General features: G+C 41.3%; 1 protein-coding gene across 1 annotated transcript in view; it reads right to left on the bottom strand.

The window, feature by feature from the left end:
- wdfy3 (WD repeat and FYVE domain containing 3) overlaps positions 1-20,691 on the bottom strand; it is a 346,946-nt gene that overhangs the window by 108,561 nt on the left and 217,694 nt on the right. Inside the window, exons 35-38 of the mRNA XM_080191135.1 lie at positions 16,604-16,703; positions 15,054-15,214; positions 6,428-6,657; positions 1,328-1,437 (exon numbers count right to left, since the gene is read on the bottom strand). Of these exons, the coding sequence (XP_080047261.1) occupies positions 1,328-1,437; positions 6,428-6,657; positions 15,054-15,214; positions 16,604-16,703 (601 nt within the window). The remainder of the gene's footprint in view (positions 1-1,327; positions 1,438-6,427; positions 6,658-15,053; positions 15,215-16,603; positions 16,704-20,691) is intronic.

Here is a 20,691-nt window from a genome sequence, read left to right as displayed (position 1 = left end):
GAGAAGCAACCTGTAATGGAGTGTTGGGGCAAAAAGAGGGAAGAAAAAAATTGGAAGGTTGGAGGGCGAAAGAAGGGAAACTAGGTTCAGGACGAGAGGGGAAACTGGGAGGGGAGGAGGCAGGGTGGAGTGATTCACAGAGGAAACAGGGAAAGAAATTTTGATTACCCCACTATCTAATAGCAACACAGTTACATCATATTCATAACTAATAGTAAAATAGTAACAATAAGGCTCCCCTCAATCAACAATAATACATCACTGACTGATCTTATAACCTATTGATATGCACCATTAAATTATAGCTTGAATCATCTTGCACTGAACCATGTGCAATCAGCATCCACTGTCGATGTCATTTAAAACAGGCCTGATCCCTGTCCGTGTCAAGAATTTAGGTGATGTTGACAGCTCTGAACTGAGAGCCTCAATCAGAATGATTTGTATTTGAAAGTTGTATGTTCCTGATTCCCTATTCCTCTTCTTTTGCATGGACCCACCATTCTCCACGTCTCTCCCAGAGTTCCATTCCCAGATCCGCATCTTTTCCCGACCATCATTTCCCAGTCTCCATTTAATCGTCCAGTCTCCACCTTCCTCATTCTAACTGGAGTCCCTCTGATTTTAGAGCTCCTCCAGAATTCAGGCTCCTAATGATTTCTGAGCACCACCTCATCCCTAACTTCAGAGCCCTTGCATGGTTAGGGACTTTATGATTCTATATTCCTGACTCTCCAATTCCTGTTCCTGCTGCCTGCGTCCCATTGCAGCTCTCTGTTGGCAGTCAGGTGATATCACTGAGCCTGAAGCTTTAACAGTGGCCAGTGACATTGTGGAGCATCTGCATTGCAGAGGAAAATTAAAATAGCTGACCTTAAAGGTTTGCTCGAGGCACAGCTGGGGCGAGGTACCCCTGATTCCAGGAAATTCCTGAGCATTCAGGAGGGTTAGGAACTCTATTGTGTCTATTTGCCTTTCTTCTGTTTTGAAATTTGTACAATTCTACAAAAAGGAAATAACTATGAATGCAGCAAAAGCTGGATGTAATGCATCAACGAAGAACAGATAAGCTATTTACATCAAAGTGTCAGGATCAGGAATAACTTAGTTTACTGCATTTTCAATTAGTTTAATCATTCTTTGTAACAATCTCTTTTCTCTAAAATAATGATGATCTATATACTTAAATTACAGAATGTCCTTTCTGTTCTATTATGTCTAATATTTAAAAATTACGGACGAGTCTCATCCTGTTGATTACAAAAACAATTGGGTCAGTCAAAAAGACAGAATTGAATTAAATGGTTACTTCTGTAATATATTTTACCTTCACTGATATCTTGGCTATGAGTTCCATCTGGTTCAAGATCAGAAGGTATCATGATGTGCCATGTTGTCATTCTGGCTTCGGCTTCCAGGCCAAACCCTTCAAGGTTACTGTGTTAAAAAATACACAACATAAATGTGGCCATGCCAAATGTGGAAATAAAACACAAATTTTTATTGCCTGATTTTGTTAAATGTAGATTAGTGATATATAAATCTGTCCCTAATCTTAAGCTACTGAGTTAGCTATGTTAATAGCAAAAGATAGGTCGGAGTGGCCTTTTTTTTGCAATCTTATCAAATTCATGCAAATAGTTAAACCTCTGAGACACACACAGACTGAATTTTATTTGCTTTCTGTGGATGTTCAGAGGGCCAATAAAACATTGGTATGCCTTTCAATTATACCTTTAACGTAAGAAAATGGTCCAAAGCACTTCACAAATGTGATATCAAATAAAATGTAACACTGAGCCACATAAGGAGATCTTAGGACAGGCCTATCGGCTTGATTAAAGAGGTGGTTTTTAAAAAATGTTTTAAAAGCAGACAGGTGGAGAGGTTTAGGAAATTATATCAGCTTGGGGCCTGGAAAGTTGAAGTCACACCCATCAATGGTGAAACAATGAAAAATTGGATTGGTGAAGTAGACCAGGATTGAGAAGTGCAGAGATCTCAGGAGGTTATAGGGCTGGAGCAAGTTACCAAGATAGGAAAGAGTGAGGTCAACAAGGGATTTTAAACAGCAATGAGAATTTTAAAATCAAGACAATTTTGGACCAGGAGTCATTGAGCACAGGAGGGAACCGAGTGTATGGTGTTGAAATTTGCTGATGACACCAAGATTGGTGGAACGGCAAATTGTGTGGAGAGTCTGCAGAAGGATCTAGATAGGCTGGGCGAATGGGCCAGGAACTGGCAAATGGAATTTAATGTTGGCAAATGTGAGGTTGTCCACTTTGGTAGGAATAATGGTAGGAAAGACTATTACTTACATGGCGAAAAACTGCAGCATGCGATGGTGCAGAGGGACCTTGTGCATGAGTCGCAAAAACCCAGCCTACAGGTGCAGCAGGTGGTCAGGAAGACAAATGGGATGCTGGCCTTCATAGCGAAGGGGATTGAATATAAAAGTAGGGAGGTCTTGCTGCAGCTGTATAGGGCACTGGTGAGGCCGCAGCTGGAGTACTGTGTGCAGTTTTGGTCACCGCACTTGTGCAAGGATATTTTGGCCTTGGATGGAGTCCTGAGGAGGTTTACTAGGCTGATACCGGAGTTGAGGGGGTTGAACTATGAGGACAGGCTGAATAAACTAGGCTTGTACTCATTAGAGTTTAGAAGAATGAGGGGAGATCTCATTGAGACATATAAGATGATGAATGGGATGGATAGGATAGAGGTGGAGAGGCTCTTCCCGCTCAGAAAGGACAGTAGGACTAGAGAGCACAGCCTCATGATAAAGGGGGCGGGGGGGGGGGGGGGGGGGGGTTAGAACGGAGTTGAGGAGGAACTTCTTCACTCAAAGGGTGGTGAATCTCTGGAATTCTCTGCCTGTTGAAGTGGTGGAGGCTGCCTCGCTAAATATTTTTAAGACGCGGGTGGATAGGTTTTTGATAGGCAAGGGGATTAAGGGTTATGGGGAAAGGGTGGGAATGTGGAACTGAGACACGACAGATCAGCTATGATCTTATTGAATGGCGGGGCAGGCTCGAGGGGCTAGATGGCCTACTCCTGCTTCTATTTCTTATGTTCTTATGAATAAGGGGTGAGCAAGACTTGGTGCAAGCTAAGAAACAGGCAGCAAATTTTTGGATTTGCTTTGGTTTATGGAAGATGTAGGTCCAGAGGTAAAAAGCATGAAGGTTTCAGCAACAGATGAGTGGAGGAAGGGGTGATAACAGATGTTACAAAAGTGGAAACTAGTGACCTGGTGGAGAAGATATGGAATCATGTACTCAGCAGAGTCAAGAAAAAGAGGGCAAATGAATTGGCTCAACTTCAGACAATGGCCACGTAAATGAGTGAATGACTTGTAAAAAAATGACTAACGTCATTTATTTCAAAACGGGATGCACATTTTTAGATTGGTTTTGAACACTTCATAAAGTAGAAAACAGAAAAAGAATCACGTTTTGGCCAGAATTTTAACACTTATGATTGCCTTGCTGTTCTTAGTTCATTTATTCCATGTACTTCTTATTACAACTTTTAATAAAGACCTAAACAGTTAGAATGAATTATTACAATATTTTTAGTTATGACCTGGTAGTAAAAGTGTTTGTTAGTTTTTTAAAATTTAATTGTCTGCATAAAAATGTTACAATACTTCAAAATAATTTTGACGTATGCACGAGATACTTGAAAAAGTGTTGTATGTAATCCTAAGATTTACTTTCTGTTTACTAATAGTAAACATTGTTGATTTTTGATCAAACACATTTTGTTCTGAAATTCCATTTACGTTCACAACCACGTCTCAACCTTCTTCATACATCTTCCAGTCAGCATTTTGGACAATAATGTCAATGGCTACAGAGCATCTCAATCACAAGTTGATGGGGCTCAAGTAAAAAAAGGCTGTGGCTTCTTTCATTGCAAAAAAAATTGAATATATTTACTTGGCAAGATGCATTTCAGAGCAACAGTAGCAATATAAAAACAAATCTGAATCAAGTATTTGTTTAAAATTTGCATTTGTAAATTTTCATTATATTGTTTGTGCTCACTTCTGCTTTATTTTTTCAGCATGAAAAGCTCGAAATTGGCCAACTTGTGCAAAATATCAGAGCATTGCAAGTGCAACATACATCCAAAAGAAATAAAGTTTCTTTGATAGTGTGTGTTAGTTTTGAAAAAAAAAACTGTGCTGGAAACTGGCTCTGCCCACAAGGCATTAAGCTTTCCAGTAACCATGTTACAATATACGGAGAATGTAAATGCACTAATGGGGGGGAACGCACGCAGAGGAGCTTTACCAGGATGCTGCCTGGGATGGACCATTTATGTTACAAAGAGAGGTTGGATAGGCTTGAGTTGTTTTCATTTGGAGCAGAGAAGACTGAAGGCCCTGATTGAGGTGCTCAAAATTATGAGGGGCATTGACAGGGTGGATAGGGAGTAGTTGTTCTCCTTAGTTGAAGGGTCAGTTACAAGGAGACACAAGTTAAAAATGAGGGGTGGGAGGTTTAGGGAGATTTGAGAAAAAACGTTTTTACTCAGAGGCTGGTGACAGTCTGGAATGCATTGCCAGGGCGGGTGGAGGCAGGATGCCTCACATCCTTCAAAAAGTACCTGATAAGCACTTGGCACACCATAACATTCAAGGCTATGGGCCCAGTGTTGGCAAGTGGAATTAGATGGGAAGGTCAGGGCATTTCGTGTGTCAGTGCAGACCTGATGGGTGTCTTCTGCACTGAGGTATTCTTTGATTCTGTGATATATTGCAGGCTGGGGTGAACACCATGGCAGGCTAAGACATACAAGAGACAGGAACCTTGAGAAGGTTAAGTTCTTGGCTTTTGTATGGGCTAATGAATGGATGATCTGATTTAGAAAGTTGGTTTGGAATATTTGATTTGTGGCGGCTTTTCTTTTAGTACTGTGGCCAAGAAATCGCTGTGTTGGTCAGTAACAGAAGATAGATAAGTTGTTGGACTTTGTGAATGGGAAATTGGAATTGTTTCCACTGGTACCTTCATTCAGTCAACTCAAATCACAGACAGTCAGACAGAAGCCCTTGATTGTAACTTCGGCCCCAATTTTTGCTTTCTTGTTTGGTGGCTTCTTTTGTTTTTGGATGGCAGCTGTTCATGATTCTGCCATTCATGCTTCCTCTAGCTAAATCTTATATTTGTTTATTGACCTATTCCAACTTCCTTTTGCCTTGCACCACCAATCCTTTAGCTGTTTACTCTCCTACCTTCCACCCTACCAGAGACCTTCCCTTTTCTTCTTTATCACCCTCTCTCTTTCACCGCTTCTGTAATAATATTAATCAATTACATCTCTAACTTTTCCCATAATGTGAAACATTAACTCTCTCCATTGATGCTGATAGACCTGCCAAGTATTCTAAGCAGCTTCATCTTTTCTTTCAGGAAGGGGACATTTTGTTTGCCTCATCTTCACTGCTCATCATTTCCTGGTGGCATGGGCAGCGTCTGTGATGATTTTGAGGTTGTGCAGGGAGCAGCAGACAATGACAAGTCGGGACACTGGCGGGAACTGCACGGTTATTTCTGAGCGGTCCAGGCAGTGAAAACGTCCCAATTGTCTGCTCAATCACATCTTATGTAGCAGAATGGTTTTCATTATATGCATGTTTCACCCTTGTGTGCGAGTTGCACATTAGAATCATGAGCCAAGTGATTAGTAATTAGCCCTCATCATTCAATAATTACCCCTGGTTTGTCAGGATGGCTCAAATACAGAAATATGATCTCTTTTCTGATCCAATTCCACCTTTAAAAATTGTACTACTTAGTTTATCGTGCTCTTCCTCCATTTTACCACTCTGTCAACATCCTCTTGAAGTTTGCTAGTATCTTCCACATTGTTTACTATACTTGCAACTTTTACATCATCAGCAAACTGTGCTCCATTACCAAAGCCCAGGTTAGAAAGAACAGTGGTTCTAATATCAACCTCTGGGGGATACTGTTGCACACATACTCCCATTTTGAGAAGAAACAGTCCATTGCTACTCTCTCCAATTTTATACTAAACGCTGTTACTACATTACCCCTTTAATTTCATGGGCTTCAAGATAATGGGTTCTCTAACAATGGGAGTAGCTAATTAACCAGAAACATTTTAAAACCAACTGACTTCACGTGTGAGGACCATCATATTTAAATAACTGGACAAATCAAAAATGCAAACATAATTGAATTATGCTTTGATGACATTCATGCATCATGCATTATAACAGCCGAAAATAATTTCTACGTTAGGCTTATAGAAATTAAGATTTAAGGAACTGAAATATTATGATTAAAAATGTTTGTGCAAAAACTCTGGACTTATTAGAATACTACGTTGACTACTTTGACATAGCTACCATACAGCGTAAAAGTTTTCAAAATTATTTCTGAAGACTTGCCTTCCAACATAGAGACTAATTAAACAATGGGCCAGGCAGCCAATGAATTCTTGATCATGATTGCCAGGTCCGAGTATAAGCGTGCGGTTGACTGTCAGGATCCGTAATGAGTCTAAAAGGGCAACTTGCTGAGGAACAGTCTTATGTGGTCTTGATAACTGGTAGAGTATTGTCCGATTCAGACAGTGGTAAATTGGGTCCAGAGACAGGCCCTGAGACCTCCGTTTAGACTAGACAAAATAAAAGACCAACATGAATTATTATAGATCTTTAACAATTGGAGCATTTCAGTATTTTTTATTTTGCTGTGGCTATGAAGTTAGAAGTCACCAGTTTGCCAGCACACTGTGGATTCTGATTGAGACATAACTGTACAAAATTGAAATCAATTAAGTACAACAGAATATTAAACATTGAAAAGACTAATAGACAGTAAATGCTGTTTTGCATTTGTGTATTCAATGTACGTTGCATATATATTACATGGAGCTTCATGTGATAGATTGGTTGTTGGTCCATTTATACTGTACTGATCAAAAGGCAATGTATCGATAAAGCCCAAAAAGATATTGAAAAACTATGATTCTACATCAATTGCAATAAACTAAGAAAATATTAAGCAAATATAAGCTTCTTTAAAAAATTTTAATCACATTTGCTTATTGAGTGTCTATATAGATATTTCAGATTTGCCTTTCATACTTAGCATTTCTCATGCTACTTATCCTTCCAACATTCACTGGCAGTCACCTTATGTTAAATTCTTTCTGGCAACATGACTTTCAATGTTGTTCCAAACTAAACTTTCATCTTTCATTAGAAGCAATTTCTTGATGTCAACAGACAGTTTTTTATTAGTTCAATTTTCCTTAAACATGCTACGTTATTTCATGCATCATACTTCATTTACAACAAAGGGGAATTTCAAAGAAGTTGCCTCTAGGTTACAGGAAAAAATTGTCATTAAAAGGATTTGCTGGTTGAGGAAGACAGATGTGCTATGCCCTCATTGTCTGTTACATCTATGTGGTCCCAGAAGTAATTTATTTCCTCTGGCAGAAAACAAAAATCTATAAAATTTCTCAAATCTACATCAAAAGATACAATAACAAATACAATCAAGTGTAAAATGCTTCAATGGCCTCTAAGTGTTCACTATACTCTGAGGAAGAATTGAATGTGTAGCCTTTAGAAACAGGTTGAGCATTTCATTTTTAATTTGGAGCCTTTAAATTTCTCTAAATGTTTCACTTCTTTGTGAGGAGCTTGGATGACAAATAAGCCATTTTTGACTTTCTGAAACTTGGCTTTTTAATTGGCTGCTAACATTTCAATGCAGAAGTGTGAACTGTACCTCCAAGTTCATTTACTTTTACACTAAATATTGTAAGGCAAGTATATCAAATGTAAAAATGTTGCACACAATGCACCATTATTAGTTAAGGGGACTATGCTTAGCAAGTTGTCAAACTGAAAGAAATCCCTCAAAGATGGAAACTCGGGCGGGGGGGCAGCGGCGGCGGCGGCAAGGTAAGTTATTGTTTCCAATGAAACTGGTGGCTTCATTCCCTACCTCCAATTCAAGTATCCCCTCCAGGTTGCAGTTGTGATATTACTGAGTACCAATAATTTATAGATCTATTTACGCAAAGTGCGAGGAAACACTGCTTGAATATAATTAATCTGCCACGACACTGCACACATTGCGCTGGATTTAATGAAGCAGTGCAGACTTCCTGCTCCGGTGGCTCACCCTAGAACTACTTACTATTTTGAGGAACGACTTCCATCCCAATCTGGGAGGAAGGCCTGCCTTTGTGCTATTGGCCAAGTCCATGTAGCATTGCTACCTGGGGCAATGGCCATTGCAGTGTGTACGCGTAGTGGGGTTGGGCATGGCCAAAACAGCTCAGAGGGTGAGACACCGAGGTGGGAAAACACACCCTGTGCAGTCAAGTTCTTTTGCTCTTCTTCAGCAACAGGCCTACTTCCAGTCGGAGTATGATTACCATGTTTTTAAATTCCCAAAATATATCACTTCACATTCAATTACACTGAATCTTAACTTAATATTTTAGGGCCTTCTCAGAAACAGTGGATTGTTATGACGCAAGGGGCAGCCATCTGGCCCATTATGTCTGCACCAGCTCTCCAATGAGCATCTTATTCTCTCACCTTAAATCACTTTGCAGTTACCCTTGTTTCTGTGTGTGTGTGAAATTTTAAAGAAGCCTTGAAGAACATGACACGACAAAATATGATACTATCCATCAAAATATTGGGCAGAAATTTATTGGAATCTGGCATTTTGAAGTCAGCATAATGAAATCGATTCTGTTCATCATTCTTCTGCTCTAGTTTTGCAGTGCAACTTGCTGCAAGTGAGAATGGCAATGGTGCAGTGAGAGGAACAGCAGTTGAAAACTTGGTGAATAACGGGACTACTAGCCTTCCGCCATAATCAATAATAGACTTGATTGGTTGACAAAGCTCTGAAGTGGTAGCTTGAACACCAACCTGAATTACATGTTGTGAAATATTATTTTGTTTTTTCTCTACGGAACATGAAACATGGGGAGATGATGGCAGAGGACAAATGTCATTGGATGAGTAGTTGAGGCACCCAGGCTAACTTATTACAGAAGGAATGGAGTATAAAAATAGGAAAGTCTTGCCAATACCATGTAAGGCATGAGTTAAACCACACCTGGAATATTGAATAATTTGGTCCCCTTAATCAAGGGGAGATTCACTGACATTGGAGGCAGCCTTGAGAAGGTTCATTCGGTTGATCCCAGGTACGGAGCAATTTTCTTAAGAGGAGAGGTTGAGTAGGTAGGGCCTGTACTCACTGGAGTTTAGAAGAATGAGGCACAACCTTATTGAGATATATATTATTGACAACACCAGGTTTAATTCCAACTGATTTATTTGATAGTAAACTCAATTCTATTTACTATCAAATAAATCGGTTGGACTTAAACCTGGAGTTGTCAGACTTCTGACTGTGTTTACCCCAGTCCAACGCCAGCATCTCCACATCATATATATTATTCACAGGGATGTAGTAGATGCCACAAGGTTATTTCTCTTGTGGGAGAGTGTCAGACCAGAGAATATCATCATAGAGTAAGGAGTTGCCCATTTAAGATAGACTTGAGGAGGAATTTCTTCTCTCAGAGGAGCGTGAATCTGTGGAACTCTTTGCCGCAGAGGGACTTAGAGGCTGTTTCGGTAAAAATGTTCAAGCCGGAGGTAGACAGACTTTTAATTAATAGGGAAATCAAGGGTTATGAGGATAAAGTGGAAAAGTGGAATTGAGGATTATCATATCAGATCAGTCATGATCTCACTGAATGGCAGAGTAGATGCAATGGGCTGAATGGCTTACTTCTGCTCTTACATCTTATGCTCTAATTATCAGGGGATGTGGGTTCAAATCCAACCATGGCATCTAGCAGAACTAAATTAACAAATTTAAAATTGAAAACTGGTCCCAGTAATGGTGGTCATGATGTGGAGGCGTGGGGTAAACACAGGAACAAGTCTCACAACACCAGGTTAAAGTCCAACAGTTTATTTTGTAGCAAACGCCACTAGCTTTTGGGGCTCTGTCCCTTCATCAGGTGAGTGGGCAGTTCTGATCACAAACAGGGCATATGAAGGCACACACTCAGTTTACAGAATACTGATTAGAATGCGAGTCTTTACAGCTAATTAAGTCTTAAAAGGTGCAGACAATGTCAGTAGAGATAGAATTAAGCATAGGTTAAAAAGATGTGTATTGTCTCCAGACAGGACAGTAAGTGAGATTTTGCAAGCCCAGGCAAGTCATGGGGGTTACAAATAGTGTGACGTGAATCCAAGATCCCGGTTGAGGCCGTCTTCATGTGTGGAATTTGGCTATCAGTCTCTGCTCAGCAGCTCTGCGCTATCGTGTGTCGTGAAGGCCGCCTTGGAGAACGCTTACCCGAAGATCAGAAGCATGCCTGTGACTGCTGAAGTGTTCGCCAACAGGAGGGGAACAGTCTTGCCTGGTGATTGTCGAGCAGTGTTCATTCATCTGTTGTCGTAACGTCTGCATTGTCTCCCCAATGTACCATGCCTTGGGATATCCTTTCCTGTAGCATATCAGGTAGACAAAGTTGGCCGAGTTGCAAGAGTACGTACTGTGTACCTGGTGGATGGTGTTCTCACTTGAGATGACAGCATCTGTGTCGATGATCCGGCATGCCTTGCAGAGGCTGCTGTGGCAGGATTGTATGGTGTCATGATCACTGTTCTCCTGAAGGCTGGATAATTTGCTGTGGACAATGGACTATTTGAGGTTGTACGGTTGTTTGAAGGCAAGAAGTGGAGGTGTGGGAATGGCCTTGGCAAGTTGTTTGTCTTCATCAATGACATGTTGAAGACTCCAGAGAAGATGTCGTAGCTTCTCTGCTCCAGGAAAGTATTGGATGATGAAGGATACTCTGTCCACGGTGTCCCCCGTGTTCGTCTTCTGAGGAGGTCAATGTGGTTTTTCGCTGTGGTGCGTTGGAACTGTCGATGAGTTGAGCGCCATATCTTATGAGGGCATCTTTCAGTGTTTGGAAGTGTCTGTTGTGATCCTCCTCATCTGAGCAGATCCTGTGTATACCGAGGGCTTGGCCATAGGGGATGGCTTCTTAAACTGTTTAGGGTGGAAGCTGGAGAAGTGGAGCATTGTGAAGTTATCTGTGGGCTTGCGGTACAATGAAGTGCTGAGGTGACTGTCCTTAATTGTGATGTGTGTGTTCAAGAATGCAACCAATTCCTGAAAGTAGTCCATGGTGAGTCTGATGGTGGAGTGGAACTTGTTGATGTCATCATTTAGTTGTTTCAGTGATTGGTCACCATGAGTCCAAAAGGAAGAAAATGTGATTGATGTATCTTGTGTACAGCTTCGGTTGAAGGTCCTGTGCAGTGAAGAAGTCTTGTTCGAGCCTGTGCATGAAGACGTTGGAATACCGAGGTGCGAATTTGGCCCCCATGGCTGTTGTGTGTGTCTGGATGAAGAACTGATTGTTGAAGGTGAAGACACTATAGTCGAGGATGAAGCGGATAAGTTGTAAAATTGCATCTGGAAACTGGTAGTTGCCGGCGTTGAGTACTGAGACAGTTACAGTAATGCCATCGTCGTGAAGGATGCTGGTTTAGAGTGCTGAGACATCCATTGTGATGAGGAGTGCTCCTGGTTCAACTGCTCCACGTGTGTTGAGTTTCTGTAGGATATTCGTAATGTTGTGACAAAAACTGGGGGTTCTTTGTATATTGGGTTCCAGGATGCCCTCGACGTAGCTGCAGTGGTTCTTGCACAGGGTCCCATTGCCCGATATGATGGACGGCCTGGTGCGTTTGCCTTGTGTATTTTTGGGAGGCAGTAGAGATCTCCAATGCGAGGAGTACGTGGGATGTGAGCACGGAGAGTGCTCTGAAGGACCTGATCAAAGGTCTTGATCAGAGTGTTGAGTTGACAGGTATGTTCTTTGGTCGGATCTGCGGGTAAATGTCTGTAGTATTCCTCGTTGTTCAGTTGTCGGTACACTTCTTTGCAGTAATCTGTTCAGTATGACGATGGCGCCTCCTTTGTCTGCTGGTTTAATGACAATGTTGCAGTTGGTCATGAGAACGCAGATGGCATTGTGTTGTGCTTGGGTGATGTTTGGGGCTGTCCTGAGAGTGTGGTTGATGAATCTGGTGTTGACGTACCTCCTGGTGGCTTGGGCATACATGTCAAGTCAAGGGCAGCGGCCTTCCAGAGGAGTCCAACTGGGCTCTTTCCTCTTCGGTTGCTGCTCTGTGGATCTCTGTCAGTTGTCCCAGTTCATTGGCTGTCTTTGTGTTCACTGTTGGAATCTTGGGGTTTGTGGAAGAACTCCCGCAGCCTCATTCGTCTGATGAATTCCTCTGTTGCTGCGAGACTGATGGGGGCCATTTTGGTGGTGGGGCAGAAATTGAGCTCTCGGCTGAGAACTTCAACTTCATCTGGTTGAAGTGCGTAGTCCAACAAGTTGACAATGGACTTCCCTGCAATGGTACTTTTTTTCACTGTGGTAGCAGGGGAGGCTTGGTTGCTGCTCATGGTGATGCTGAGTTTCTCAAGTTTCCTGTTCTTGGCGTGCATGTCGATGGTGTAGTTCCTTTGTTTCATTTGCTTGACAGAGTTTTGCGCTCTGCGTCCTGAGCGCAAGTTGAGAATATGAATTCCACCTTGGTTTCCAGAAAGTGGTGTTTGTTGTACAGCTGGTGTATGAGGTGGTTCAGGAGTGTGAGGTGCGACAGCAGAGTCTCTCAGCGTTGTTTGTCTTATAGGTTGGCCTGAGTGGGTTTGTGATCTGTAGTCCTTTTGGTATCTTGTCTGCTTTCTTGCAACTTTGTAAAAATTTGATATCTGTGTTGATATGCGCAATCTTCTTGGAGATCTTCTCCACTTGGAGCCGGCAGTTTGTGGCGTCGATGGTAGTCATGATGTGGAAATGCTGGTGTTGGACTGCGGTAAACACAGTAACAAGTCTCACAACACCAGGTTGAAGTCCAACACTTTATCTCATAGCAAACGCCACTAGCTTTCGGGGCCATGCCTCTTTGTCAGGTGAGTGGGGAGTTCTGATCACGAACAGGGCATATAAAGGCACACACTCAGTTTACAGAATACTGATTAGAATGCAAGTCTTTACAGCTAATCAAGTCTTAAAGGTGCAGACAATGCGAGTGGAAATAGTATTAAGCATAGGTTAAAGAGATGTGTATTGTCTCCAGGCAGAACAGTAAGTGAGATTTTGCAAGCCCAGACAAGTCATGGGGTTACAAATAGTGTGATGTGAATCCAAGGTCCTGGTTGAGGCCGTCTCCATGCGTGCAGAACTTAGCTATCAGTCTCTGCTCAGCAACTGTGCGCTGTCATGTGTTGTGAAGGCTGCCTTGGAGAGCGCTTACCCGACAATCAGAGGCCAAATATGCCAGTGACCATCGAAGCATTTGCCAACAGGAAGAGAACAGTCTTGCCTGGTGATTGTCGAGCAGTGTTTATTCATCCGTTGTCGTATCGTCTGCATGGTCTCCCCAATGTACTGTGCCTTGAGACATCCTTTCCTGCAGCGTATCAGATAGACAACGTTGGCTGAATTGCAAATGTATGTACCGTGTACCTGGTGGATGGTGTTCTTACCTGAGATGATGGCATCTGTGTCGATGATCTGGCGTGCCTTGCAAAGGTTGCTGTGGCAGGGCTGTGTGGTGTCATAGTCACTGTTCTCCTGAAGGCTTCGTAGTTTGCTGCGGACAATGGTCTGTTTGAAGTTGTGCAGTTGTTTGAAGGCAAGAAGTGGAGGTGTGGGGATGGCCTTGGCAAGATGTTCGTCTTCATCAATGACACATTGAAAACTCCGGAGAAGATGTCATAGTTTCTCCGCTCTGGGGAAGTATTGGACGACAAAGGGTACTCCGCGTCCGCTGTGAGACTGGCGCTCAACTCATCGATTGACTGTTCCGACGCGCCACAGCGATAAACCGCATCGACCTCCTCAGAAGAAAACCACGGGACACGGTGCACAGAGTACCCTTCGTCGCCCAGTACTTCCCTGGAGCAGAGAAGCTACGACTAACGAGAGAAGGAAACCTGTCAGCCTTATCATGACCTAGATCTATAGTTATGTGGTTGACTTTTAACTGCTCTTTGCCCTGCCAATCACTCAATTAAGATCAAATAGGGATAAGCAGCAAAAAACTGGCCTTGGCAATGACACCTACATTCTATGAAAGGAGAAAACAAATAAACATATGAATTTGATAGATCTTGCCCAGGATTGAGATTATCATATTTTAATTCAGGGATCTAAAACAGTGTTTGCACACTGAAACTATATATTTTCTTTCAATTCAAAACATCATGTTACTTGTGGAATCACCATAATGATTGTTGGTCTGAGATTGTGGTGGTGCTAGGAAGCAACGAAGTGGAAGTAAATCCTGCCAAAATGAATTTAGGATTGACTACTACCTCTAGCCAGGGTCGACAACAAACTGATTTCACAAATTAGTTCAATCACTTAAACATATCAGTTTAGCTAGAAACCTGGTTGTATGCTTTGTGACATGAGCAAAATAAATTATCACTTAATTGCTAAAAGGTTTCAAAGTGAAAGACCATTGGAAGTATAAATTACCCCATTAACAGGGTCATCAGGCTGTTATAGCAATGTTAACTTTCTACAGCAATTGCAGCACAAATGGTACAATTTCTTGGCACGAGGTAGGAGATTAACAGCAAGCTATTTTTTGGGGAGGTTCACTGTAAAGTCGCACAAACTATTTCAAAATTTGTTGGTGATTTGCAACTTGTGGTGTATTTCATTCTTGCCTTAACACATTGGATTGATTTTTTTTAAAAAACCACATGAATAATGGCACTTGCCTTGAACTTATTTTGTCAACAAATTCTGGACCGTTATCTCATCTCAGATGCTCAATGGCCTCCAATGAACATCCAGTATTCTGTATCTCCCCTTTTCATTTTACTACATCTAAATATAATTAGTTCCATTTTATATTTACATATTGGAGTATCAGTTTACTTTTTTTTTTACACGCAATGATATCAACTTACCTGTCCTATCAATTGAACAATAAAATCAACCACCAGTTTGGACTCTTTGCTAAATATGCCTTGCCAAAGCTTATCCACAAGTCGCTGTGTGAAGTAAAATACATTGTTCACTAATGTGTTGTAACTTCCTCCACTGGTAATAGGTAATGTTGCATCTTCACCTGCAAGTTACGAAAAAAACCCAAAAATACTCTGTTATGCTACAGAATGATATATGACAGTCACAGAAGAATACAGCATAAAGTTAACACATACATTCATTTCAATATAATTTCTATTCAAGATTAAAATTTTTAGTTATGTGTTTTGTTTTAAAATGGCAAGTTTTTCTTTGTAAGATTATATTGAGATGAGGCATCAAAATTATCATTTCCTTCAACACCTTTCAAACACTAAGTTAATAGGGCAAATAGATAAAAAAATTGCCCTGGTTAGGTGTTCATGAAACATTTTGATAAAAATATCAGGTCAATAATAAGAACATTTGGCATTGTTAAACATTTGCATTGCTTCTTTTATTTAATCCATGGAGCAGCACTTTATATTAGCTTCATTAAATATTGCAACATCATTTTTGAATATGACCATGATTACTGTACAACTAGAATTTTAAGTAACTGGGCTACATTATCCATTTGGGAGATGTCCTAAATTAATTGACAAGGGGTATTTATACGAAGTAAATATTTTTGCAGCAGCAGTGACTCAAAAGCAGAAACAAAGTTCAAGATTGTATGCCATAAACTCAGTGAAAATGGCCACACTGTAGAATTAACAAAAAAAAATCATGATGAGAGAGAAATACCAACTGCATTCAATCTGAGTTTTCAAACAATATCTGGATTCTTAGATTTTTAAAATTTGTTCATGGGAAATGAGCATCGTTGGCTAGGTCAGCATTTATTACCTATTCCTAATTGCCCCTGAGAAGGCGGTGGTTAGCTGCCTCTTGAATTGCTGCAATCCATGTGGTGTACATACATGTACAGTGCTGTTAGGGAAGATTGTGACAGTGACAGTGAAGGAACAGTGACATATTACCAGGTAAGGATGGCGTACGGTTTGCAGGGAATCTTCTAAGTGGTTGTATTCCCATGCATCTGCTGTGTTGAACATTATCGTGTGAAAAACCGAAACATGTTATTTTGCCGAAACCTTTGGGCAATTTCCTAAATTGCCAGAAAAAGATTGGTATTTAAAAATTATGTAAATTGACCAAATGTCACGTTAGTCACGATTTTCATATGTGGTCTTCAATTCAGTACTAGAATGTTTGTGATTGATAAACCTTAGATAATCACACTTATTTAAACTGTGCATTCATACAGCTTGCTACTGACATCTACTGGTAGGCTTTTTGTTAAAGGTGTTCAAAACCAAAAGGTGTTCCATGAAAACAACTCTATGATGAGCAAAGCCAATAAAACCAAGATAAAAATAATCTGAAAGCACAGATTCATACACATTTAGCATTTCTCTGAACAACATTTTGTTAGAAAATAAGGCAGTTTTTCTTCAGCATTGGCTGAAGGAACATTCTTCTGACCCACCTAACAAAACGTCTGCTGCAAGTAAGTGATCCATCACACTGTCCAGGATGCAAGTTTGAAATTCTTTTTGCTGAGCCCTTGTTGATCTATCAGGTGATGCCTTGTAAACAAAAACAAAAGTCACAATTAAGATTTCATTTTCATTAAAGCACATGCCACTGTTGTTGTTGAGAAGGAAATCACTTCAGTATTAGACAGTAGAACATGTTTGAGGAAAACAAATAAATGATGGAAATATTCAGCATCTGCAGAGAAGGAAACAGTTAATGCTTCAGAACATGTCAAAATTAGAAACGTAACAACTTTTAATGAGGCGCAATGAGGAATGTGGAAAAAAAGGGGGGGGGGGGGGAAGATCTGTGATTGGGTGAAAAGATGGGAGATGGGGAGAGTATGGTTGATCATTTACTAGCGCAGATGTTTTGTTAGGTGGGTCTGAATAAAGTTCCTTCAGCCAGTGCTGAAGATAAACTGTGTAATTTGCATAGATTCTAACAAAACGTTGCTCATGAAAAGTGCTAAATATGTGAATCAATGCTTTCAGATTATTTTGTTTCTTGGTTTTATTGGCTTTACTTATTAGAAAGTAGAGTTCTCGGCCTTTTAGCTAAGATCAAGTGTAATATCGACATGCTGTGCTTGGTTGAAGTCATTAGGTTACATTTTAGTTTCATTTGAAGTAATTTTTAAAAGTGGCCTTTTGGCTAAGATGCAAATGAGATCAAGCCTCAGAGGAGGAGCTATGCCTACTCCAATCTGCTTGGATCATATAGATCAAGCCCAAGATAGGAGGTGAGAGCCCTGTCTTGTCAGCTTGGATTGGGAATGTCTCAACTTGTTGAGAATCTGAATTGAACTTGATTTGATTGAATTGGAATAAAAACAAAAAGAGTTGTTTGTATTGGATGTGCTTTTGGTTTTGCATGAAAAAAGCCAACCATTTTGAATGACTGTACCAATACAAAGCCTACCAGTAAATGACAAAAGGGTTGGTAGAAGTGAAAGGGAGTGTCAATGGGACAATAAACAAAGGATGGATTCAGAGGAGGTATATACGGCAAAGAAAAGCAAAAACAAGAAAAGCAAGATCAAGAGCGAAAACTGCAAAGGAAAGCAGACAAAAAGGTGGGGGAGGTGGAGGGTAAAGGGTTGAGATTATGGTATATAAAATTATTGAACTGTGTTGAGTCCAGAGGCAACAAAGCAACTAATCAAAAGGAGAGGCGCTATTTCTTAAGCCTGTGTTGAAAGAAGCACACAAACTGCTGCTCATTTGAAGGAGTGATTGGCACCTTGGGAGAGGTAACATGGCAGCTATTACATTGCCTGCACTTGCATCGAAAGGTGACGTTAGAAGAGTCAAGGTTTTGGAGATGATTGAGGGGTGGATCAGGGTGTTACACAGGGACAATTCTTTTAGAATGCTGAGAGAGGAAGGGTGATGTACATGGTGGAGGGTGAACTTCTCAATATGCAGCCTGGTAGAATTGAAGTGGAGGAGAACATAGAACACTACAGCACAAACAGGCCCTTCGGCCCACGAGTTGCGCCGATCACATCAACACCTACCAATCTATAGACCTATCTATAACCCCCAATCCCATTAAACCCCGTATACTCATCCAGAAGTCTTTTAAAAGACCCCAGCGAGTTCGCCTTCACCACCACTGACGGCAGCCGATTCCATTCACTCACCACCCTTTGAGTGAAAAACTTACCCCTAACATCACTTCTGTACTTGCCTCCCCGCACCTTAAATCTGCGTCCTCTCGTAGCAACCATTTCAACCTGGGGAAATGGCCTCTGAGAATCCACCCTATCTATTCCTCTCAACATTTTATAAACTTCTATCAGGTCGCCTCTCAACCTTCGTCTCTCCAGGGAAAAGAGTCCCAGCTCCCTCAACCTAACTTCATAAGGCATGCCTCCCAGTCCAGGCAACATCCCTGTAGATCTCCTCTGTACCCTTTCAATAGCTTCTACGTCTTTCCTATAGTGAGGCGACCAGAACTGCGCACAGTACTCCAAATGAGGCCTGACAAGGGTCTTATAAAGTTGCAGCATTACCTCCCGATTCCTAAACTCAATCCCTCGATTAATGAAGGCCAGTACACCATACGCCTTCTTGACCACATCCTCCACCTGCGAGGCCGATTTAAGAGTCCTGTGGACCCGGACCCCAAGATCCTTCTGCCCTGCAACACTACTAAGACTCCTACCCTTGATAGTGTACTCGTTCATCCCGTTGGTTCTGCCAAAATGGACGACTACACATTTATCCGCGTTGAAGTCCATCTGCCACTTCTCCGCCCAGTCCTGCATCCTATTTATGTCCTGCTGCAACTTTTGACATCCTTCCAGACCATCCACAACACCACTGACCTTTGTGTCATCAGCGAACTTATTTACCCATCCCTCCACTTCCTCATCTAGGTCATTTATGAAAATGACAAACAGCAAGGGTCCTAGAACAGATCCCTGGGGCACTCCACTGGTGACTGACCTCCATGCCGAAAAAGACCCATCCACAACCACTCTCTGCCTTCTGCAGGCAAGCCAGTTCTGGATCCACAAGGCCAAAGCCCTTGGATCCCATGCCCTCTCACCTTGAGAATGGGAACATGAGAGCGATTCGGTTGAGTCGGGGGGGGGGGGGGAGCGCAGGGTGGAGTAGAAAGGGTGAGATCAGCAGTGTTAGAAATGGATCAGACATAGTTGAGGGCTATAAAAATCATTGTTGGGTGGGTGCAGGGGGGAATCCTTGGTAGAGGAGAAAAGTAGGACATAGAGGCGCTGGTATGGATCAGAAAGGATGCAATAAAGAGAAAAAAACTGACTAGATGGAATGTAATCCTGAAAGGATATGAAGTATCGTTAGTGTGATGATACTGTGCCTTTGAGAAATACATTTTATCATGTTTCTTGCGAAAGGTATGTTTAAAATTCAGCTGTTTTACACAGTGCCATTTTGTCTGGGCGAGATGCAACTCCAATGTTGAGAGTGTAAGATAGTGATTGATTTTAGCTAGTGGTGTGTTTGTCTAAACAGAGTTAATGCACCTGTGTTTACTTAGGTTTCCATTGTGGTTTCAGAGAAGGATTTTGCTTAGGTTGATTGACAAGATTCAGGTTCATTTATGTTCTTTAGGGAAGCAAATCTGCCATCCTTACCTCGTCTGGCCTACATGTGGCTCTAGAGCCACAGCAATGTGGTTGACGCTCAACTGCTCTCGGACAACTAGGGATGGGCAATAAATGCTGGCCAGCCAGTGACATCCATATCCGACAAATGAATAAAAAAAAGATAGTCCTGTGCTAATGGGAGGAGCTAAGCTTGCAGGGAAGATGCAGTTTCTCTTTTATTTTAACACAACTGGTTTTCTGCCTGGTCTTGCAAGAAGCGCCTTTCTCTCTCTGGAGGCTGTTGTTTGAGGCTATCAGAAGACGGGTCTCTCTCTCCAGGTGTTCAAAAAGCTCTAGGACTGCTCATAAGTGCAAGCATGTAAGCCTGTGATTTTTGCTAACCGACTTTGAGGAAGAGTTTTAAGTCTACAAGACAGATGTTGCTCGAATTGGAACTCAGGGATGGGTTAGCAGTTAAGAACTGTATTTTGTCACATGTAAGTATTGCTAAATTAGTTTAACATTTATTAATTGATGTGTTACAGTTAAACAGCATTGTTAAATAAAATTTGTTTTGCTAAAAACTTCCTAGTGTGGCAACAGAAACACACCTGGAGTGAAGCGCATTAATGCCAAAACAGCAAATAGTTGGAGTCTATTTTAACCTCCTGATCACGTACAGTAACATGAGCAATTTCTGAACTTTTACTCTGAATTCCAAGATTCAAGTCAGTTGAGAAATAAATCAATGGTCTGAGCACTGAACAAATTCATGTGCACATGTATGCATGCACACACACAGCTCCCTGTTTTATTCAACCTGACACTGAAGCTCAATTTTGTTGACCAGATATTAGATTGTAAACTGGTTGAAGTTTTAACTTGATCAAGTCAGTTGATCTCTTATTCAAGCACTTATCGATGAAAGAAGTATCTAAATGGTGAAGTAAACAGACAATTGGCGA

Source organism: Carcharhinus amblyrhynchos, chromosome 1 (genome assembly GCF_965287045.1).
Source record: "Carcharhinus amblyrhynchos chromosome 1, sCarAmb.v2.hapA, whole genome shotgun sequence".
NCBI lineage: Eukaryota > Metazoa > Chordata > Chondrichthyes > Carcharhiniformes > Carcharhinidae > Carcharhinus > Carcharhinus amblyrhynchos.
The sequence above is the reverse complement of the archived record's forward strand: the minus strand, read 5'-3'. Positions and strand labels throughout refer to the sequence as shown.